Raw genomic sequence first — 22,739 nt, 5'->3', positions numbered from 1 at the left:
CTGTTTCCAAAACCACATCCTTCAGAAATCGATACTCTGACGGATCGCGTGACAAGAGAAATAGATGTCCTTTCACAAACACCACACCTGATTTGTACACACCACCTGGCTGCTTCATGAGGAGTCCACTGACGATCTGTCAAATATACAAACGGACATCTGCCCCATATACTTGATTTGGATCCAAGTCGAATTTACACAAATGTGTTCAAATCAAGTGGGCATCAAGGCTCATATAACCTCCTGTGTACCGTGAAATGGGGTGAATAGGGACAGCAAGGTGAATAGGGACACAAACTGAAAAAAAGTTCGGAAACTTTTTTCGCTGAAAATTGATAACCATACTGATTTGTTGATATTTGGGTTGAAAGTGTTGTCTTGTTTTTTTAAAAAGCAACTTATAGTCCCTATTAACCCCATATATGGGTTAAATAGGAATAAATAGGATTTTTATGGCTGTCCCTATTCACCCCGTTTTATGGGTGATATAGGGACAGTCAATAATACAAAAAAAATAATCAAGAAACAGGGACAGTTTGGAGAAACTTTTTATCCCATATTTTTTTTCATTGGCACCGTGGTTTATATTATGGGTGCATATTATGTGCATCCATCTGAGCTATCAATTTAGCAATAAGTTGGAAACTCAGGATTGTTTCTTGATTATTATTATTTTTGTATTAGTGACCGTCCCAATTCACCCGTAAAACGGGGTGAATAGGGACAGCCATAAAAATCCTATTTATTCCTATTTAACCCATACATGGGGTTAATAGGGACTATAAGTTGCTTTTTTTAAAAACAAGAGAACACTTTCAACCCAAATATCAACAAATCAGTATGGTTATCAATTTTCAGCGAAAAAAGTTTCCGAACTTTTTTTCAGTTTGTGTCCCTATTCACCTTGCTGTCCCAATTCACCCCATTTTACGGTGCCAGTTTCAGAATCCACCTTGTCATCATGATGCATCATCGAGAGCAGAACATTGTAGAAAGGCCATTTGACTCATTACACCTGTATCACATCTAATGCAGGTAATGCAAATCATATAACCCACTCCAAGAAAGAAATTTGTACAGGGTACTGATGTACTTTTTGGAGGGTATTGCAGGGTCTTCAAGGTCTCCAACCTAAATGTATGCAGAGCAGGCAACTCCTGTTGGCATCTCTCACACTGCAATTTCATGAAGTCCAATGCAGTTGTGGATCAAACACAGACTAACTCACGACTGCTGCAGCATTTCGATGCTTTACTAACTGCTGAATGCAACATTCTCTGATAAGTCTCTTCCAATGGAAAGCAAATCCAAATTGATACAAAATGGAAACCTTGGTATTCCAGATGGAGGAAATATTATAAACGACGGCTTGACAAGTGTGACAATGGCGTGCACTGGACTCAATGTCACCGTCCAAACCGGGCCACCAAACATGGGCTTGGGCAACAGCCTTCATCGGGACCATACCTGGACGAGCATTGTGAAGTTTACTCATATAATTTGTCCGCGGGGTTTCGGCAGATTTCCCACTCAGCTACCCCAAACCAGGGAGTCTGCATCAATAGACAACCCATCTTTCCAGATGATATAGGGTTTCACCCCTTCCGGTAGTGATGTCCAGTCACCTGACATAACGCAGCGTTTGCCTTGTCACAATTGTGGATTGCTATTGGTAGCACAAGCAATCTGCTTAGTAGGAACAGGTGCTTCATCATGAATGATGTTAGCCATGAGATGAGCAATACCGCCAGATTGAGGAGGTTCTACAATAGTTACGGGAAGCGGCAAGTGATTGAGCGCGTCGACACATTTCCTTACCCGGGTGGAATCAGTGAAGAGTCAAAGCGGGCAAGGGTCAACACCCCCAACATTGTACACGGTCTGATTATGTGGGCAAAATGGCTCTGGTTTCTCCCAAAATACCTAATAAAGGTTTGTTTCAGTGTCTATAGTAAAATGTCTTCCACAGACATATTCGTGCATCTTAGAGGTGCCCCCACACACATGCTAATGCCTCTTGTTCGACTTGAGCAAAGCGACGTTCAGTGTCAGATGGGTTTCGGGAAGCAAAAGCAGCAGGTTGGAGATTACCAGTTTTGTTGGTTTGCAACAACGCACACCCGATGCCGTACGAAGAGCAACAACAGCTGGGAATAGGTTCCTTGGATGGGTGGATGGTGAGGAGGACAGCATGGTTCCACAGCTCCTGCAACGTTCTTCAGGCCTTGTATTCCAGGCCTTGACTCTTGAGGCTTTGTTGTCTCTTCTCGGCAGTCGTTTGTGGTCCATTTTTCCAGTCTTTTTTCACCCATACCTCCCCGAACATCTTAACCTATATTTCGTCTTGATACAAAAAAAAAAAAAAAAATCCAATTTCCTTCTCTCCCCATGTTCATTCGTTCTTCGACCACGTGTTTCGCCCCACCCGTTTTTTTTCTCTCCTTCCTTCATCACTCAATCCTCTCCAGCCGACACCTTTCCAATTCCAGTTCTCACCATACTTCTTCAACCTTATCCTTCTTCCTCTGATCCACTTTCACCTAACCTTCAAAAAAAACAAATTAACGAAGAATTTAAAGAGTAGGCCTCTCCTCCCGTACTAACACATTTGCTTATACACCTCCCTGTTCCTTTGTTCTCCTCTCTCCTATCTGTCAATCTCCTATCATTCTGTTCCTGCTTCTGAACCTATGCTGGAATCCTTAACCCCCCTTAGGAATCCTTCATGCCCTCATTTAAGGAATTTCCCCAGATAGTTTTCACGGCTTCGTTTAAAATTGTTTAAACTTTCCACTGAAGAAGCAGTATTCTGTTGCATATGAGAACACATTTTTCTTCTTCTTCTTCTTCTTTAAAAGGTTGTTTTCGAGCTGGTCACCAAATCTCTTCATTTCAAATAAAAATTCAATCTCTTACAGTTCTTCCTTCCTACATTCCCTAAACTCACCAGAGGCGCGTGCGATTTGGTCTCTTCCGAAGACAGAAGCCTCTTCCGGAAGATTGCTTTGCGCCGAACAGGCAGAAGAGAAGCAAGATGGCGGCGAAACATGTATTACTCGTGCTCGTGATGGAAGAATTAGACAAAGATGACACTACATCACAAGTTGATGCAAATATCCAGATTGTGTTTTCACTTGCAAGTTTTGCTGTGTAAGTATAACCAGCAGCGTTTCTCACGCCTCTTCTGCTGCCTCTTCTGCTGGATGACGGGAAGAGGCAGAAGAGCTTCCGAGAAAAGAGTCCAAATCGAACGACCGGAAGAGAGCCGGAAGAGGCTTCTGTCTTCGGAAGAGACCAAATAGCACGCGCCTCTGCATTCCACCCCTCCTCCAACGTTTTCAAACGGATCTCTGACTTGAAAATCACAAGAAATTCATTTTGCAATAAATGTTCGTTTTCCATTAATCGTCCATCACTTTCTAAAATCCAAACTCATCCTTCCCCTCCTAAATTCCCTCCTCACCCATCCCTTTCAAATCTCCCCCTTGCCTCTCCCCTCAAAAACTCCCCCTCCCCTCCTAAACTCCCCCCCCCCCTCCTAAACTCCACCCTCGCCCCTCCTCTCCTAAATTCCCTTCTCACCCCTCCATTTCAAAACACCCCCCTTCCCCCTCCCCTTCAAATCTCCCCACCCTCCTACTTTCTCCAATTCTCCCCTCTCACCCCTTCTCCTCAAAGCATCCTCCCCATTTCCTCTCCCTTCCAATTCTTACCTCCATCGCCTCCAGCCTTCTTCCTCGCTCTACCTCCCCTCCCCCCCCCCCCCCTCAAACAACACCTTACTGTGCCTCATCCAATCACCATCAAACCTTTTGTCCTCCTCATCCTTCCCTTTTTCCGAACTCTTCTGAAATCTCTGACACACGAGCAACAGCTCTCCCAACCTCCTTCTCCTCTTCCTCATCTTACCCCACCCCTCCCCTCCTATGTCCGGTATTCGATGCTCCCCCTTCCTCTTCCTTAACGGTATGGACCTCAAACATCCAGGGCCTTCGCTCAAACCTGATTGATCTCTCCATACAGGTTGCTTCTGACAAAACAAACTTAATCTGCTTAACATAAACTTTCCTCCTTCAAGATGTCTCTGATTCCTTAACATATCTCCCTGGTCACTCCCTCCTCCGGTATGATCAACCTGAGCCTCGTCCTGGAGGTGGGGTTGACATCGTTATCAAAAACTCTCCTCCTCACTCTCCCTGAACTGCCCTCTCTCCACCTCATTCCCAGGAGTACCTCTGGCTATGGCTTCCTCTCCGCTCCCACCTTTTGTTCATATGTGTTCTGTACCGTCCACCAAACACTGATGACTACATCTACCTCTCGCTGTCTGATAACATGGACCAACTTCTATCTACTCATCCCAACTCTCTCTTCTTCATATGTAGTGATCTCAACGGTCATCATGACAGCTGGATGTGTGTGGGTACCTCTCTCATCAGCCATGGCACCTCAGCAAAGGACTTCTGCGACTCACTGGGACTGACACAATCTGTCAATTTCCCGACCCGGATATCAGACAACGGAGCATCCTCTCTTCTCGACATGGTTATGACAAACTTCCCTGCAAATGTCTGCTGCTCTTCTTCTGCTCCAATCGGTTCATCTGATCATGTGCTTGTTAATGTGGACATCTCTCTGACCATTCTCAGAGAGCCTCCTCAGCGTCGCCGAGTCTGGCATTTCACTCAGGCTGACTGGCACAGTCTTCAAGCAGCCATCAATCATCTCGACTGGTGTCCCATCTCTACTGCCTCTGACATCAACTCATCCTGGGAATTCTTCCAAAGTAAACTGCTCTCTCTCTCATGCACAGATTTATCCCATCCCGTCTTCAGTTGTCATACCCTTCCGCCCGTCCATCGTACATGGAATCTTGTGGTGAGGCAGATGCCCTGAAACAACTTGCCTTCGCCTCCTGGAAAGCAAATCCAATGGAAGGCAATCTCATTTCCTTTCACAAAGCCCGGAACAAGTGTGTGTCTACCCTCAGGAGAGCAAGAAAACAATATCTCTCTACTCTAAAAAGTGAACTCTCAAACCTGTCTCCTTTTCCAAATCCTGTTGGCATCTTGTCAAATCTGTTTCTAGTGTTTGTTCCCCCTCAATCCCCGCCATTACCTCAAACGGCTACACAGCTGACTCTGCATGTGAAAAAGCTGAATGCCTCAACTCTGTGTTTGCCTCAAAATCTTGTGTCCCAAACCCGTCTCTCTCTGTACCCACTGTACCCAGTCATACCCAGCTGCTCCTGGACTCTGTGTCCTTCTCTTCTGACAAGGTGGAGAAGTTTCTGTCAAACCTCGACTCTGATTCTGTAACTGGAACAGACGGCATCAGCCACCGGGTCCTAAAATCCTGCTCTGCCGCTCTATCACACCCTCTCTCTGTTCTCTTCACCCTCTCTTTTTCTCAAGGTGATCTGCCATCAGTTTGGAAATCAGCCAACATTACCGCTGTACACAAGAAAGGTGAAAAAACAGATCCTTGCAACTACAGACCAATCAGTTTGCTCCCAATCATCAGCAAAGTCATGGAATCCATCATTGCTTCAGATATCAAATCCTTCCTCTTCTCCAAAGGCTTGATCTCTGATCATCAATTTGGATTCAGACAAGGTCACTCTACTCTGGACATGTTGCTCCTGCTGTCTCAACCATGGATGGAGGTCCTCAATATCAAACAGGAAATTAGAGCTGTCTCCCTTGACATATCATGTGCCTTCGATACGGTTTAGCACACTGCTCTGGTCACCAAACTCTCCTCCTATGGTATCCATGGAAATCTCCACGCATGGCTTGCGGTCTTCCACTCTGGTCGTAGTCAACGTGTGGCCCTGAATAGATTTCTCTCATCTCCCCCTTCCTGTTCAGGCTGGAGTTCCCCAAGGCAGTGTTCTGGGCCCTGTGCTTTTTCTGGTCTTCATCAATGATCTCTCCGACTCTCTGAAAAATCCTCTCTATCTCTTTGCTGATGACTCCACTCTCTGCAGCTCCATACCTCATCCCTCAGATCAGCAGTCTGCAGCCTCCTCAATCTCTGCAGACCTGGAGAAAATCACAGACTTTTCAAACAAGTGGAACATGTCTTTCAATCCTGACAAATCTCACTCTTACTATGTCTCTCCGAAAAGACCGTCTGGACAACCCTCACAAATACTTTCTCAACAATCCTCTCCAAGAAGTTCTGTCACTCAAGCTTTTGAGTCTCACAATCTGCCATGAACTTTCCTGGGAAAAACACATTTCCAAGCTGGTCTCCAAAGCCAGTCGCCGACTGGGCATCCTCCGTCATGCGAAGTCCTTCCTTGGCACACCTGAGCTCCTCACCACATACAAGGCTTTCATCCACAGCTCAATGGAATACTGCTCTCCCCTCTGGGCTGGTGCTCCTGACTCACACCTAGCTCGGCTTTACGCTGTTGAAACCAAAGCTTTCATAATCATTGGAATCTCCCACGATGAAGCTAACTCCAAGGGCCTTTGACTCACTCACCGCAGGCAGGTTGGTGGTCTTTCTGTCTTTTACCAACTCCTCTCCGGCCTTTCTCCCCCAGCTCTGTCTGTGCTGTGTCCCCCAAATATTCCAACAGGTCGCACAAGATCTGCCTGCCAACCTCTTCTGGTGAAACTGCCAAACTCAAGACTCTCTGCTCACCTTCACTCTTTCATTCCTCTTTACTCCCGCCTCTGGAACAAACTCCCTCACTCTCGTCAATCCCACTCATCCGTCCAGGTCTTTAAAACAGCTGTTCACCACCATCTCTTATCTTCCCCCATCCAAAACCTTGATATTTTCTACCTCTGTTAATTCACCCCAGATCCACTCTTCTGAAATACCAACTTCCTCCCTGGAATCCTAGCTGTGTCCATGGTTTTTTTTTACCTCTCCCACCCCCACCCCCCTTCCCACGCCTCCTTCCCCCAAGCCCTCTCCCTCCCACATATCTCCTGATGTCCCTGCTCTCAAATGTTGTAAGTGTGTGCTTCCCCCTCTCTCCCCATCTTGTCTCCCGCTCCCTTTATTTTGTCTTCTGTGTCCGTTTGTTTTTTTTTGTCATTAATGTTAGCTCTTTTACGAGCCTCGATCTTGTATACAAAAAAGTAAAATAATATATTTTATACATATATATGTCGGATTGAGACTTAGAACTTGGGACTCAGAAGACTCAGAGAAAAGGAGCAACGGATATATTTATTAGAACTCGATTACACAAGCTTGCGGAGAAGCAAAATGTCGCAGAAGGCTCACATGGAATGACCAACACTACTACAAGATGCTCTGAAATAATTCAATTAGAACTTGCTTTATATAAGGAATATCAGGGGTGGGGTTAACTCACAATCTACAGAGACAGAATGGGCTCATTGGTCCTCCCACCATAGTCCCATCCTGTTGTTCAGTTAGTTAGAGGAAGCTCATCCAAGGCTACTCATAGGTTAGCTCAGATAAGGAGATGGTCAGCCATATGTGGCAACATGTTTACAACTTTCTGTATAGAAACCTTGGTTGGAAAAGTACAAAGGGAGGGGACACTCATAAAACTGTCAACCTACAGGATATTGGAAATGTCATGAGGGAGGCTGGAGAGATAACAACTGTAGCCAAGGCTAGGAAGGAGAATTAAGAGATTGTGCCCACGCAGGCCAAGAGCTCACAGGCACAGAACTCCTTATTAGGATATTACACATCCTCAATGCACAAGAAAGAACTAAGTATTATAAAAGAGTACAGAAATCAGTCAAAGCAAAACATATAATTGGTTATACTTGGTAATTGGTAAAGCAGCAACAATTAACAAAGGGGGAGGGGCATTACAGCTCCCAGCATACCGCCCTTTTGGATCTAAGATACAAAGTTATCTACGAGCCAATCAAAGGCCTTTATTTCAAAACAAAGCAGAAACAAATCAAATCAGAAAAGTCATTCGACATATCACGCGAAGGCAGCCCGGTGAGCATGTCCCGTACACAAAGCACCACACAGTACCCAGTAGGATGATTCGCGTCTGTATGTGAGTATGCAATGTAAGACCGTAAAAGCAGGGTGATCAAATGGCATAAAGAAATCCTCCAAGAGAGGCGAGATAGACAGTGTAAAATGTTCACTAAACATACCGCGCGGATGCCGCCCAGTGAGCATGTCCCGTACCCAGTACCGCACATCGCACTCAGCAGGAAGATCCGTGGGCGTGTGGGTGTAAGTGGGTGTTAGTGGATGTATGATGTAAGTCAGGTGTAGATGGGTGTATGAGGTGAGACCGTAGAGGCATGAAGATCGAATAGCGTGTCAGATCCCCAACGAAGACCTCTGGTTCCACCGGGGTCCACACCCAGGAAGATCTCCGACCCACCCTTCGACCACAGAGGTGCGGCCGGACTCCCCCCTGACTGGAGCTCGCCCAGGCTTCCCCAGGTGAAATCCTTGGAGATCTTCAGCGCTCAATCGATATTCATGTTCATGAGGTCTCTTACATGCTGGTGATCTGGGGAAGACACAACATCGTCAGTATCAGGTGGCTCAAACCTATGGCCATAAAACAAAGCAAAACGGTCCAAAGGAGGGAGAGCAACTTCCTTTGGGTCAAAGTCGAGATCGTCCGAGGCGATGCTGCTTCCATCGCTGTTATCCCTGGACGAATTCGTAAAACAATCAGATTCGGAACTCAGAGTATCTCCAATGTTGAGTTCCTCTCCATCCGGGCTTGGGGTTGCAGTGGGGTCCAAATCCCGGACTGGGTCAGTGGCGTTTGACTCACTGTGGGCTTGTGAGACATAAAGGTGAGCTCGTGAAACATAAAGAGGCAAAGCCTGCATTGAAACATAAACATCAGTCGGGGGCCCTTGCAAGTGGCCCACATCATCATTGGTAACATCATCAGTGCCATTATTCTCAGGAGGCGTAGGCTTGCGGCGTCGGCGGCCAGCAATAGTCATAGCCTTACACATCGAGAAGAAACGAGAGGAGTCCCTTAGGAACTCGTTGACGTCTGCATGCGACGTGTTGGGGCCCAGAGTAATCGGCCTCCTGGCAGCCTGAAATGCTTCGAGGTCCGCAAATGTGTAATCAACATTATTATCGGTAATATCAACAATGGAAGAACAATCTTCGGAAGCGGAGATCTCATTGTCGCGGCCCAGTGGCTCGTTCGGGTCGTCGTTCCAGGATCCGCGATCTGCAGTCACGTCGACGGCTGGGGTGTCATCTGGACCCGCGATCAGCTTATCGACCATCACCATGGCCTTTTCTGTTGTCGTCTTCAGTGTCCATCCTGTGGAAAACTTTCTCACACACGCAAGGACTAAAGCCTTGATTATTACACAACTGACCACGATTCCAAGGACTATTGCCAAGGCGGTTAATACCCATTTTACTATCGTACCGGTCCATCCCTTAAACCAGTCAGTAAGCCACTGGTGGGAGGCTTCCCGATCCATTCGATCCCTTGTCAATATATGAGCGCTTTCCCTTAACCTTATAATAGCAGCACTGACCCCCTGTGAAGGATCAGGAATAAAAGTACAACATCTACCCTCAATTATCCCACATACCCCTCCTCGTTCTGCCAGTAGCATATCTAACGCAACCCTATTTTGCATAACCATTGTACGCAGGTGGACAACAGTGTCCAACATTTCGTCATGTGCTGTAGCGGTGGCGTTGGCCACACTTTCTAAAATTAACGCAATTTTGTCAATGCGGTAACTGCTCATGACCGTCCCAGCCCATGGGAAGAAGAAACCAACGGCTTTCTCCCAATCAGCGCCATGTAAGGTGGTGGTGTCGTCGTCGTGCCAATAGGTGCTTCGTGGTGTCCTTATGAGTGCAGGGGTATTATACAAGTGTTGTCGCATTTCCATTTCTGGGAAAACGGATCCTAAATAGCAAATGCCTCCCCAATTATCAGGTAAATACGGGTAAGCTTTGTTCCCGCATACAAACATGGTCCCGTGTGGAGCCACTAAATGGGTGATCATGCAAGAGCGACGGCCTGGGACAGTGTCTGTCCCGTTTTCCCCTTCCCATGCCAACTGGAGGTGTGTGAGGTTATGTAAGGGCGAACTTGTAACATTCACTATCAGCGTGTGTTTTCCTTCCCTAGGGTCCGCGAGGAGGGTATCTCTACACACGGATTTGCCCACCATTATTTGGCCCTTTCCTTCTAAGCAGAGGGCCCCCTTTGCCGGCTTGACCCAAACCGGCGCCGGACGTACCTCAAAGTGCCGGGGCTGGATGGGGGGGGAGTACTGGAAAACTCGTTTACACGCGGGTCCGTCAGAACCTTGGCTTGTCAGGGTTGTACTAAGGCATTTGGTGTCTAGTGGCTTCGAGCACAAATCATTGAGTGATAAGGGTAACACTACCATTGGTATTCCTGCTGTGCTGGTGCGGGGAAGGTGCATACACATCCAACACCGTGTCCTATTCTGTAATGTGGCCATATGCCGTGCGACCTTCCAGTATGTGTTCTCCTCTGGCTTCCTTCTTACTTTCTGGGCAGGCGGAGTTTTTATGACGTAAGCGGCGCAACTAGGTCGGAAGTAGGGTGCAGTTCCATTTGGGATTGTCGTGCGAGGGGGCCATATTCCACATTCGAGTATCATTGTTGTATCCGGGCCAATGGGGGTATAATGCAATAAGAGGGTAGTATTCTCAATGCCCTTGCCCCATCGATATCCTGGGGCATATCGACTACTTATGTCCCCAGTGTATGTTCCATTTTCCACTTTCCTAACCTTAGTCAGGACTAGGCGTGGTCTTGTCATGCGTGCCTTTGGTGTCTTATTGTGTACCACTATAGCTTCCACCCATCTTACAGATAACCACTTAAAGCTGGTTTCCAAGTTACAGCAATTTACCGCTATTTTGTCTCCCCAACGAGCCGTTATATACTTGACGGGGTAGAGGGGAAATGCTGAATAGTTGTCGGGTCCTGGGTACTTGGGGAGGTCCTTTCTCGATAGCTCAAAGTGCAAGAGCCTATCTTTGGCAGGGGGTTTGCGACAGCTACCCAGAATTCCCATCATCATGACCGTCATCGCCGCCCTTAGGAGACTGTAGTGCCCTAGACGGTGCATTGTCTTCAGCAGTGTGAGGTGCGGTGTCTTGTGTGGCTTGTGGTGCGGGGCTGGACAACTTACAATGGGTGGTGTGGATCCACGAAGGTTTACCCTCGCAGAAGACTGCCGTCGGTGTGACCAGTAGCACCTGGAATGGTCCCTTCCACCGTGGTTCCAAAGCAGCCTTGCGGGTGAAGTGCTTTACGAGCACCCAGTCGCCGGCTTGGAAGTCGTGGATGGCGTGGCCTATTGGTTCAGGCAGCGCCTCTCGTACTCGAGCATGGATGCTGCGTGCCACATTGGACAAGCCTATGCAAAATCTCAAAAGCATGTCATCCATTACTGGCAAAGCAAGGGTGGACATGTCCGTTGGTGCTGAAACGGGCAAGCTCATAGGTCGTCCCATTAATATTTCGTGGGGAGAAAGGCCCGTAGTGCGACCCGGGGTGGAACGGATGCTCATTAACGCAAGCGGGAGAGCCTCTGGCCACCTCAAGCCTGTGTCTGCGCATAGCTTTGCTAGTTTATTCTTTAAAGTCTTATTCGTTCGTTCCACAAGTCCCGATGACTGAGGGTGGTAAACGCAATGGAAGGACTGTTTAATGCCCAACGCCTTCAGGATGCCCTTAACCACCTGCGCCGTGAAATGGCCCCCCTGATCTGACGAAATTATCTGGGGAATGCCAAATCTGCACATAAAATCCCGCACGAGGCGCTTCGCTACTGTCGGGTCATCGGACTTGACGCATGGGTAAGCTTCGACCCATTTGGTAAACGTATCTATGATTACCAACACATAGCGAAACGACATGCTTGGTTCCAATTCTGTAAAATCGAACTCGATAGTTGCGAACGGCCCACTAGGCGGGGGCCGTCCCCCGTCATGTGCATGTCTCGGTGGCGCCCCTCTATTGTGTTGCTGGCAGACCACACACGATCGGCACACTTCGGATACAATCCGTGACAGTCCTGGCGCTGCCCAAGTGTAGTCTATCTGTCCCATCACCCCCCTCTGGCACACATGACCATTTTGATGTGCCATGCGTGCCAGCCAAGGCAGCAAGGCCTGGGGTGCTATAGGTTTTTCATCAAGGGTCCACATTTCCCCTGGCCCAGGGCGTATCGCTCCTCGTTTGAGCCAGACCTCGTGTTCGGCCGTCGGTGCAGCGTTCTGCAAATTTATGATATCGTCCTTAGTTGGTGTGGCGGGTGGTCCCGCAGTCGGTATGTCAGCAATCTGTGCGGCTGTCTTCTTTGCTCGTGTTATCATCGGCATGTTGCGTTCTATCTGTTGGTTGGCGGCCTTTCCTGCCGCCTCATCCGCCCTTGCATTGCCCCGAGCAACGTCAGTGTCCGCCCTTTGGTGGCCACGACATTTAACTACCGCGATAGCGCGGGGAAGTAAAATGCTTCGGAGGAGCCCTTCTACCAACGCGCCATTCTTTATCACTGAACCAGCAGATGTGAGAAAACCTCTCATCTTCCAGATGGCCCCTTTATCGTGGACTACGCCATGAGCGTAGGCCGAATCTGTGTAAATGTTGACGGCAAGGCCTTCCGCCAAGCTGCACGCTCTGGTCAAGGCGCACAGCTCCGCCTGCTGTGCGGAAAATGTAGGTGGAAGACGCCCGCTTTCTACCGTTTCGCTATCCGAGCACACGGCGTACCCGGACAACAGGGACCCGTCCCATGCGCGCCTAGCTGAGCCATCGACATAATATGTACAGTCGGGGTATTCTAGGGGATTGTCCTTTAAATCCGATCGCACCGTGGAGACTAGCTGCACAACGTCGGCGCACACATGGGGTTCGCCCTCCTCTGGGGTGGGCATCAGTGAGGCTGGGTTGAGTGTCGTGCAACGTTCGATCGTGATGTTGGCTGCAGTGATCAGTGCGGATTCGTATTGCATTAATCTAGTGTTAGACAAATGCTGTGTGCTTCGCTGTAACAACAGCGAAGTGACGCAATGCGGTACCCGTACCGTTACTGGGTGTCCCATAACGATGTCCGCTGTTCTTTCTACTGCGTACCTGGCCGCTGCCACGGCTTGCAGGCACACCGGAAACCCTTGTTCGACCGGGTCTAACTTTTTGCTAAAGTAAGCCACCGGCCGCTCCTTATCCCCATGGGTCTGTGTCAAAACTGACTGGGCGAAACCTCCCACGGCATGAGTGTAAAGGGTAAATGGTTTCGCATAATCCGGAAGTCCTAATGACGGTGCCGTGACCAACGCCTTCTTCAACCCGTCAAAACATCGCCTCAATTCTGGTGTCCATACCAATTCGTCCGGGGCGGTTGATTTGGTTGCCTCGTACAGTGGCTTAGCCAGCAGCGCAAAATCAAGTATCCAAGTGCGGCAATATCCCGTCATACCTAGAAAGCGCAGCATTTGTCTTTGCGAGCGTGGGCGAGGCAGCTCCATGATAGCGGTCACCCGTCCAGCATCCAATTCTCGTTTTCCGTGCGAAATGGCGTGTCCCAAGTAAGTTACAACCTTCCGCACAAACTGAAGTTTTGGTCTGCCTACTTTGTGGCCTTTGGCCGCCAAGGCCTTTAATAGGGCCATGGAATCCATTTCGCACGCCTCCTTAGAAGGGGAGCAAATCAACAAATCGTCAACGTATTGCAACAACACTGACCCTCCCTTTAATTCCACATCCGCCAGGTCGCGGTGCAGCGCCCAGGAAAACAAAGTGGGGCTATCTGAAAACCCCTGAGGTAGTACTGTCCAAGTATACTGGCGCCCCCTATGGGTGAAAGCGAACAAGTATTGTGACTCAGCCGCAATGGGCACAGAGAAAAACGCAGAACAAAGGTCGATAACTGTGAAGTATGTTGCGTCCGGCGGGATTGACATCATGAGGGTTTCTCCATTTGGAACTAGTGGGTGTATGCCCTGTATCACCTTGTTCACCTCCCTTAAATCCTGTACAAACCTCCATTTGTCTTTCGACGGCTTTTTTACTGGCAAAATTGGTGTATTACATGGGCTGTTAGTTTCCACGATAATTTTCTGTTCCACTAGGGATTGAATTACTGGTGCTATGCCTACGTCGGCCTCAAGTCGTAGTTTATACTGTTTTACGTTTGGCAAGCGCATCCCCGGCTGCACTGATATCACTAGAGGTTCGGCGTCTCGCATCCGTCCAACCTCACCGTCGCTTTTAGGCCATAAATTGTCCGGCACCTCCGCTAGGAGGTAATCTGACTCACCCGGGTCCGTGAGCACTGCCCTCATGGCATAGGTGCCCTTAGGGGGCAACTCTGCCACTTCGAACACTCCATCCCTCCGTTGTGTCTTGAAGTCAATTGAGAACCCTTCACCATTTTTTAGCCGTTTCAAAGTCCAGCGGCCCCTTTTACACCGATAACCTTGTAGGGGAACTTCTCGTAACCGCCCCACCATCCAACCTACACTTTCCGGCGGCCAGCCCCTGGCAGTGGTGAGGGTAACATGAGCTGTTACTCCTTCGGGGTATTGGGTCAACGCACGTTGACCCGAGGTTAGGACTGCCTCGATACCTATCCCTTCACGGCCGATCCACATCCGTGATAAATGCAGAGGCGTGCGCTCGCCCAGCTTTTCCTTAACCTTTTCTCGATAATTCTCGTCCTCGCCCGTTGCATCATAGTACGCAGTGCAATGGGGTGGATTATCCTTTAAGTTTTTTATCGAAATTTGGTGCAGTTGTAGCCAATCTCGCAGAACTGAACTGCCCAAACACACATTATCTATGATATGTGTCCAAGTAGCCAGAGCCCCTTCATCCAAGCGCCACCAATACGCGGTGGGGCCGGGCCGAGACAATGCCGTCATTACCAAGTCGCGTTTAGATTCCGCGACGTCTACGAAAACTCCCTCCTCTGTACATGAGATCTGACAGCCAAATCGGCACAACAAGTCCCGTCCCAACAAATTTGTCGGGGCGGTAGTGGTCATCAAAAAGGCATGTTTAGCCTCCAGCGGGCCGCATGTTACTCGCACTTCCTCCGAAATAGGAAGCGTTTGGGGTGAGCCCGAAACACCCAGTATTTGAACGTTCCTCGCTGTGGGGCGCAAAGAGGGCAATTGCCCCTTGTTAATTGTGCTGCGAGTCGCACCTGTATCGACGAGAAATTCTAATTGTCTTCCCTCCACGTCCATCATCAAGGTTGGTTCCTCTGCCGGTGTCATTGTCAAGAGAGGACACTCCTTGGGCGACTCGCCAGCGTCCCGTCAATAGGTCCCTCTATTGTATTGGGGCGGAAACCCCTTACGAGCAGCACTTGGGCAATCACGTCTCCAGTGTCCCATTTGCTTGCAATAAAAACACGGTTCCTGCGGAACCGGTGGTGCGGAGGGCATAGGTCGTCCCTCTACAGCTCCCCTTCCGCCCATCCGGCGTTCTGGCGGTCCCCACTGTGACTGGTTTACTGGTTGCCATTGCGGCGGACCCCGAGGCGGGGCCCAGTTCCCCCTTGGTCCATTTTGCATCCCACTATTGGGGGGTGGTCCAGGGGTTTGGAGAAGGGGTCTTGGTGGGTACCAATTTTGGGGAGGGGGCCCTGGTACGGTCCAAGTTTGAGGGTTCTGAGGAGGAGGGGGAAGAGGGGGTGGTATTGTCCACTGTTGTCTTATCTCGTCCATGTTAATTAGTCCATGGTCTTGGTCGGTACAACCTTCGCAGCCCTTGCCGTCCAGGTGGGTCCACTCTCCGTTGGGGAATTGGCCTCTATAGCTATAGACAGGCAACCACCCCTTCCCATGGTCCTCATAACCCCGAACAGGCCCCCACTTCTGGCACTGTTCGCGTATGTCGTTCTGACTCTGATCCCCCTTTTTATTTTGATTAAATTGAGCCCGTTTCTCCTGGACAAACATTTGCAATATTTCCTCCTTAATATCCTTCTTCTCCTCTAAGGAGGAGCCCGGGCATTGTTCCAGCTTGTCGCATAATTCGTTGGTTGTCATTCCCTTCCAGCCGAAAAGGACGGACTGTACCTGTTTCTTTAATGCCGGCCGAAGCCCCTCAATTAAATATTGGTTTACCAATGGTTGGGGTAGCCCTCCCAGCTGCATCGGACCCAGTCCTCCCCAGCGCGCGATGGCCTTTTCCAACCTTTCCCAGTAATCTCCAATTGATTCTCCTGTCTTTTGTTTTATGGCCCCGATTTTTCCCCAATCCGGACCTCCTGCTGGCAACAGCGCCTGCTCAATAGCCTCTAGCAACCGGACCTTCAGGCCCTCCCATTGCTCTAGAGTTATCTGGTTTGCACCCGCCGCCCTTGGGTCGTCGACCGGCCACTGTGCTCTCTGTCTAGCCCTATCCCATACCTTAGGTGGGAGCACGGATACTCCCATATGAGTTATGTCTCGATAGTCGCACTCGCCCGCTAAAACCCAATTCGACATGGTTGGCACTATCTGCCGTGGGTCCTCAATAAGCAAATGTTGAATCCTTTCCCGCATTACCGTTAAAGAGGATTCTTTCCATGGTACCCTTTCTCGAACCCCCTGACCTTGAGCATTAACTCCAATAATTTGTACGGGGCACAATGTTTTCCTTCCCATTATGTCCTGACTTTCCGATGGGGTAGTCTGTGAGGTCTCTTTCCCATTACAGCCTACCAGTGAGGGGTATAACCCATCCTGTCCTATCGGTGGCGGGAACCCCGCAATGTCAGTCCCGTCATCTATCCCGTTAGCCCCGAGTTGTGCAAACGGACTTCCTTGGCTCGGATGGTTCTGGGGTATCTGGGGCGCGATGGTAGCGGGGTTGTAGGGAGGTGGTGGCGGGAGCGCAGAAAGGATAGGTGGTGCCTGAAACCCCGGGACAGGGCTTAGGTCTGGGGCTGGGGAGGGTAGATTGGTCACTACCTCCCCTCCCGCGGGGTCTGGGTTTTCAACGAGCGACATCAGTCGCGCGTTGGCCTGCTTTTCTATTTCTTTAATCGCTTCCTCCTGCTCTTTATTCGCCTGTTTCCTCAGACCCTTGAGTTTTGTTACCTCACCAGCCAAGCTGGCCTGTTTCGACTTTGCGTGTCGCTTCATCGCTTCTTCCTTCCACCAGCCAAAGACTTTCCAATAGTCCGGCGGGAAGTGCTTCGTGGCCTGTTCAAACTTTTCTAATGCCTCATACAACACGTCCAATTTTTCCAACGCAAAAGACCCTCCTTCGGGCCACGGTTCACCTAAATCCTTCGTCAGCGCAACCCATGACTTCCCTGGTCTCGCAGCATCATAGCCATACCTCCGAAACATAAAAAATGCTGGGGTATTTCTAAGCGGTTCACCTGCCTTTACAGTCTTATTACCCATCCTGTTACCCATCCTAGGAAAATTTAGTTTACCGACGTAGCCTTGTACCCGTGAGGTTCGCCCGCCTCGCGGTACAGCCGTCTACCTAATTCTTGAGAGGCCCGCAGCCTTGTACCCGTGAGGTTCGCCCGCCTCGCGGTATAGCCACGCTACCTACTCTCCTGAGAGGTTCGCCCGCCTACTCAGCCGTCTAACCTAACCTTACTGTACTTTCCTGGCGTCCTACGCCCTTATAATACTTCTAATCTTACTTAAAATTCCAACGTCTCCCGGGTAGGCCTTGGATCGGGACGCCGCCCTTATCCTTACCCTCACAACCCAGAGATCTATTACCCCTTAACCTCAGGCGCCCAACGTGGGGCACTTCCCCTTACGTAACGTTACCCTGACGAGTCCATAAACAGTCAGTTGCTCCGGGACCCAAGCGGTCCGTATTTAAATTTAGGTTCGTGGAACAGGTATGAGCAGGGAACGGAACAAACGGCACCCGAGCAAGAGAGTGGGTTACAATTTGGACTGACCCCCAGGCTAAAAAGGAAAAAACAAAAGAAAACCACAGCTCACCTGACCCGGATCAATTGCCAGCTGCTGGTCTCACCACTCACTTGCCTGGGACCGCGTCCCGGACTGCACAGACTGATCCCACCGCTGCCACCACTTGTCGGATTGAGACTTAGAACTTGGGACTCAGAAGACTCAGAGAAAAGGAGCAACGGATATATTTATTAGAACTCGATTACACAAGCTTGCGGAGAAGCAAAATGTCGCAGAAGGCTCACATGGAATGACCAACACTACTACAAGATGCTCTGAAATAATTCAATTAGAACTTGCTTTATATAAGGAATATCAGGGGTGGGGTTAACTCACAATCTACAGAGACAGAATGGGCTCATTGGTCCTCCCACCATAGTCCCATCCTGTTGTTCAGTTAGTTAGAGGAAGCTCATCCAAGGCTACTCATAGGTTAGCTCAGATAAGGAGATGGTCAGCCATATGTGGCAACATGTTTACAACTTTCTGTATAGAAACCTTGGTTGGAAAAGTACAAAGGGAGGGGACACTCATAAAACTGTCAACCTACAGGATATTGGAAATGTCATGAGGGAGGCTGGAGAGATAACAACTGTAGCCAAGGCTAGGAAGGAGAATTAAGAGATTGTGCCCACGCAGGCCAAGAGCTCACAGGCACAGAACTCCTTATTAGGATATTACACATCCTCAATGCACAAGAAAGAACTAAGTATTATAAAAGAGTACAGAAATCAGTCAAAGCAAAACATATAATTGGTTATACTTGGTAATTGGTAAAGCAGCAACAATTAACAAAGGGGGAGGGGCATTACAGCTCCCAGCATACCGTCAATCCCACTCATCCGTCCAGGTCTTTAAAACAGCTGTTCACCACCATCTCTTATCTTCCCCCATCCAAAACCTTGATATTTTCTACCTCTGTTAATTCACCCCAGATCCACTCTTCTGAAATACCAACTTCCTCCCTGGAATCCTAGCTGTGTCCATGGTTTTTTTTTACCTCTCCCACCCCCACCCCCCTTCCCACGCCTCCTTCCCCCAAGCCCTCTCCCTCCCACATATCTCCTGATGTCCCTGCTCTCAAATGTTGTACGTGTGTGCTTCCCCCTCTCTCCCCATCTTGTCTCCCGCTCCCTTTATTTTGTCTTCTGTGTCCGTTTGTTTTTTTTTGTCATTAATGTTAGCTCTTTTACGAGCCTTGATCTTGTATACAAAAAAGTAAAATAATATATTTTATACACATATATATATATATACATATATATATATATATATACATATATATATATATATATATATATATATATATATATATATATATATATATATATTCTATATATATATATATATATATATATATATATATATATATATATACAAACACTCTTAAACGCTCTCGTTTGAGCAGCTGCCCCTTCCAAAGCATCACCTTTCCTAAGGAGGAGATGCAAAGGCTTGACGGTCGTGCTCAGGTGAGGCAGAACATTACCAAAGTTGGTCAACATCTCTAAAAAAAGCATGAAATTCTGAAATGTTTCGTGGTATTGGAGAATTCATGATTGCTTCAACTTGGCTCGGAGAGGGCAAAACACCTTGACAGGAATTTTGATGTCCCCGGTATTCAACTTTATGTGCCATGAAGATGCACTTCTCACGCCTTAGGTGTTGACCAGCTTATGACGGCCGATTGAGAACTTAGCTTCGGCTCTCAAGGTGTTTATGTTGTGACTTGCCAGTCACTAGTATGTCAACATGAAACACGACTGTCTGGTGCAGTTTTCAATGGTGTCTTCATCTTGCGTTGGAAAATTGGTGCAGCAGATCCTATGTCAAATGGACATCTGTTGTACACGTAGAGTCCTCGATGAGTGGTGATGCACGTATAAGGCTTGGAATCGTCATCCAGTTCTACTTGGGCATAGGCATTGGTCATGTTGAGCTGGGTGAATATTTGGCCACCCATCAGACGTGAAAAGATCCTCTGCTTTGGGCAAAGGGTAGCCATCCAGCTTCGAGTAGTGGATAATTGTCGTTTTGTCGTCCCCACAAATGCGCACTGTTCCATCTGCTTTGAGAACAGGACGATAGGAGCTGCCCAATCTAAGTACTCGACTGGTGAGATGATTCCCTCACTCTGTAGGCAGTCAAGTTCACATTCGATCATTAATTGCATCATATATGGCGCAGGTCTGGCCTCACCGAACGATGGTTGAGAATCTGCAGAGACGTGAATCCTCACTTTGGGCCCTGCAAATGTGCTAACACTATACGACACATGCCCAGACACAACAGCGGTGAATGAAGGAGCCTTTCGGTAATCTATAGCTGAGTTTCTTTGTCATGCATTTCGAGTTTGAAGAAGAAGAAGAATTATCAGAAGCTGAGTTTCTCTGGAATATTTTCTGAGTTTGATGAAAAAGTTTTTAGCTGAATAATAAAATGATCATTTATGTTAACGTTTTTCCAATCTCATTGGTATATGCATTGCCATCATTATTTGAAGAAGACAAAGAAAAGAAGAAGAACAGCTAATGCTTTGTTCATGTTGTTTCTGGGTATTCTGTTTGTTTACAATCACAATAATGAAATTATGAAAAATGGGAATAATGTTCAAGCATTTTGCAACTTGAAAAAGCATCCAATTTATCATCTCATCCATATTTATTACTAAAGTGTATTGCTGTATATACGTTCTGTTGTTCAAATGCCGGAGAAAATAACAAGTACAAAAATATCTTTCGGGAATTTCCCCGGCCTCCCAACAAATTAATTACATTTTTGTATTTTATTGTGTAAATATGGAGGAAGTATGACAGCCTTTCAAATAAATTAATATGATTAGTTATAATAATCACCGATTTCTTAAAATTTAAAGATTTTGCTCCAGATTTCGGCAATTATTTAGTCCTCGAGGTCCGATCCTCAAACTCGAACACAGATTTTGATTAGATAATTTAATTAGCCATGAGAGTAGATCGGGCTTCCAAGGCAAGACACGTTTGAATAGACCGAAACAAAATGGCACCTAGGACCTTTGCGAGATGATGTTGAGCTGACCAGGGATAAAGCCTTTCATGAAGGTAAGCCATTATTTCTCTTAAAAAGGGATGTTTATATTTATCCAAACACTCAGTTTTTATTCATGCACTCCTTTGGAGCTCCCTTCGTGTGCATGCAAAGTTTGAGGCCACTACGTTTCATGGTTTTGGAGTTATGGAGGAAACTGACAGACACACACTGACACACACATTGCCTTTTATTATTATAGATATATCATGGCACATGTACAGGTGCAAATCTCAAATATGACTCATAATATTTATAAACAGGACCTAAAATCCAGAGAGATTACATTTTTCTCAGAGGATTAAACAGAATCTTCCATTTTACTTGACAAGCAGCTCAGGGCTTTACGTCTTTATAATCTGCCCACAGTACAACGATCACAGTGCCCAGCAGGACAATGATGCCAGTGTAGATGTAAAAGAAGAAATTATCCACCTTCGCAGCTCTTCTCTGTCGAATCTCATCCTCATCCACACCTGTGAAAACATCAACATTTTTCCACATTTAGAACAATCAAATTATCCACAAAATGTAAAAGTGTGTGAGCATGTGCATGTGTGTGCAGGGGAGGCTAGAAAATGGAGGGGCAATGGTGGTGTGTGAATAATTTTTAGATCAGGCATCAATAACGTTTTATTCAACATAGGAAACTCGATTAGGCTTTAATGTGTGCAATTGAGGAGGATAATCTTCTACTATACAAGAGAGATGTCTGTCTGTCTGCCTGTATGTCGCCATTTTTCTCAGAGATGGCTGAACGGATCTTCGTCAAACTTTCAGAGGTTCATCAGCGAGTGCCTGGGAGTGTTTTAGGCAAATATATATATATATATATATATATATATATATATATATATATATATATATATATATATATATATATATATATATATATAGAAAAAAAAAAGTTCCTTCTTTTGGAGTTGTTCAATAAAAATCGCTCGATAGTGCCAAAGCCTTTTAAAATTAATGACAGTTATATAAAAGTACACATTCGCATAAATAAATACAAAACAATCACCATACCAGACATTCGAACACAAATAAATCAAACAATTCCGGAAGTGTATGAAGTTGGTAGTATGGCTTCTTCTTCTTCCTGATCTGCATCACATTTAACTCAGAAACGTGATGAACGCCACATTCACCAGCATATATTCAACGAAAAGGTGATGAGCCCCCCTTCCCCTCCTGCCTCCCTCCCTCCCTTCCCCCTTCCCCTCCTACCCTCCCTCCCCCCATCCCTCCCTTCCTTCCCATCCCCCCCCTTCCCCCCCCGTCCCCAGCCCGGCAACACCGGGTACTTCTGCTAGTATTATATACAGTGCCTTCAGAAAGTATTCACACCCCTTGACTTTTTCACATTTTGGCGTGTCACAACTTGAATTTAAAATGGTTTAAATAGAGATTTTGTTTGTCACTGACCTACTCATAATACCCCATAATGTCAAAGTGGAATTTTATGGCGTAGCCTGTAGGCAAATGCCGTCTAGAACAATGTTTGTCTGTCCGTCCCACAAATATACACCAATCAGAGCTGAGGATCTTGTCACATGACAGAGGGACGGGTTTAGTAACTATTACAGTTGCATATTTTAATAAAAGGAAATATGATTTTTGATTTTGAATTGCGATCGCCAAGGACCTTGCTCCCGAATGCAGAAGGGAACAGATGACGACGATTCACTGGTTTGATATCTCAATGCAATCGTGATTTAACTTTATATTTTGATGTATTAGCAGCATAGTATTAATTAGTGATTGGAATGACGAGTTATGCTGTT

General features: G+C 47.3%; 2 protein-coding genes across 2 annotated transcripts in view; one reads left to right on the top strand and one right to left on the bottom strand.

Annotated features, from left to right (window-relative positions):
- The window catches only part of LOC137432867 (5-hydroxytryptamine receptor 3A-like), a 102,054-nt gene that overhangs the window by 78,026 nt on the left and 1,289 nt on the right, over nucleotides 1–22,739 (top strand). The window lies entirely within an intron of this gene.
- The window catches only part of LOC137432866 (5-hydroxytryptamine receptor 3A), a 28,334-nt gene continuing 26,722 nt past the window's right edge, over nucleotides 21,128–22,739 (bottom strand). The window contains exon 9 of the mRNA XM_068125130.2: nucleotides 21,128–21,431. Within this exon, the coding sequence (XP_067981231.2) occupies nucleotides 21,292–21,431 (140 nt within the window). The 3' untranslated portion in view covers nucleotides 21,128–21,291. The remainder of the gene's footprint in view (nucleotides 21,432–22,739) is intronic.

Source organism: Myxine glutinosa, chromosome 8, assembly GCF_964187855.1.
Source record: "Myxine glutinosa chromosome 8, kmMyxGlut1.1, whole genome shotgun sequence".
Taxonomy (NCBI): domain Eukaryota; kingdom Metazoa; phylum Chordata; class Myxini; order Myxiniformes; family Myxinidae; genus Myxine; species Myxine glutinosa.
Note: the sequence above shows the minus strand (reverse complement) of the source record. Positions and strands in the feature narration are given on the sequence as shown.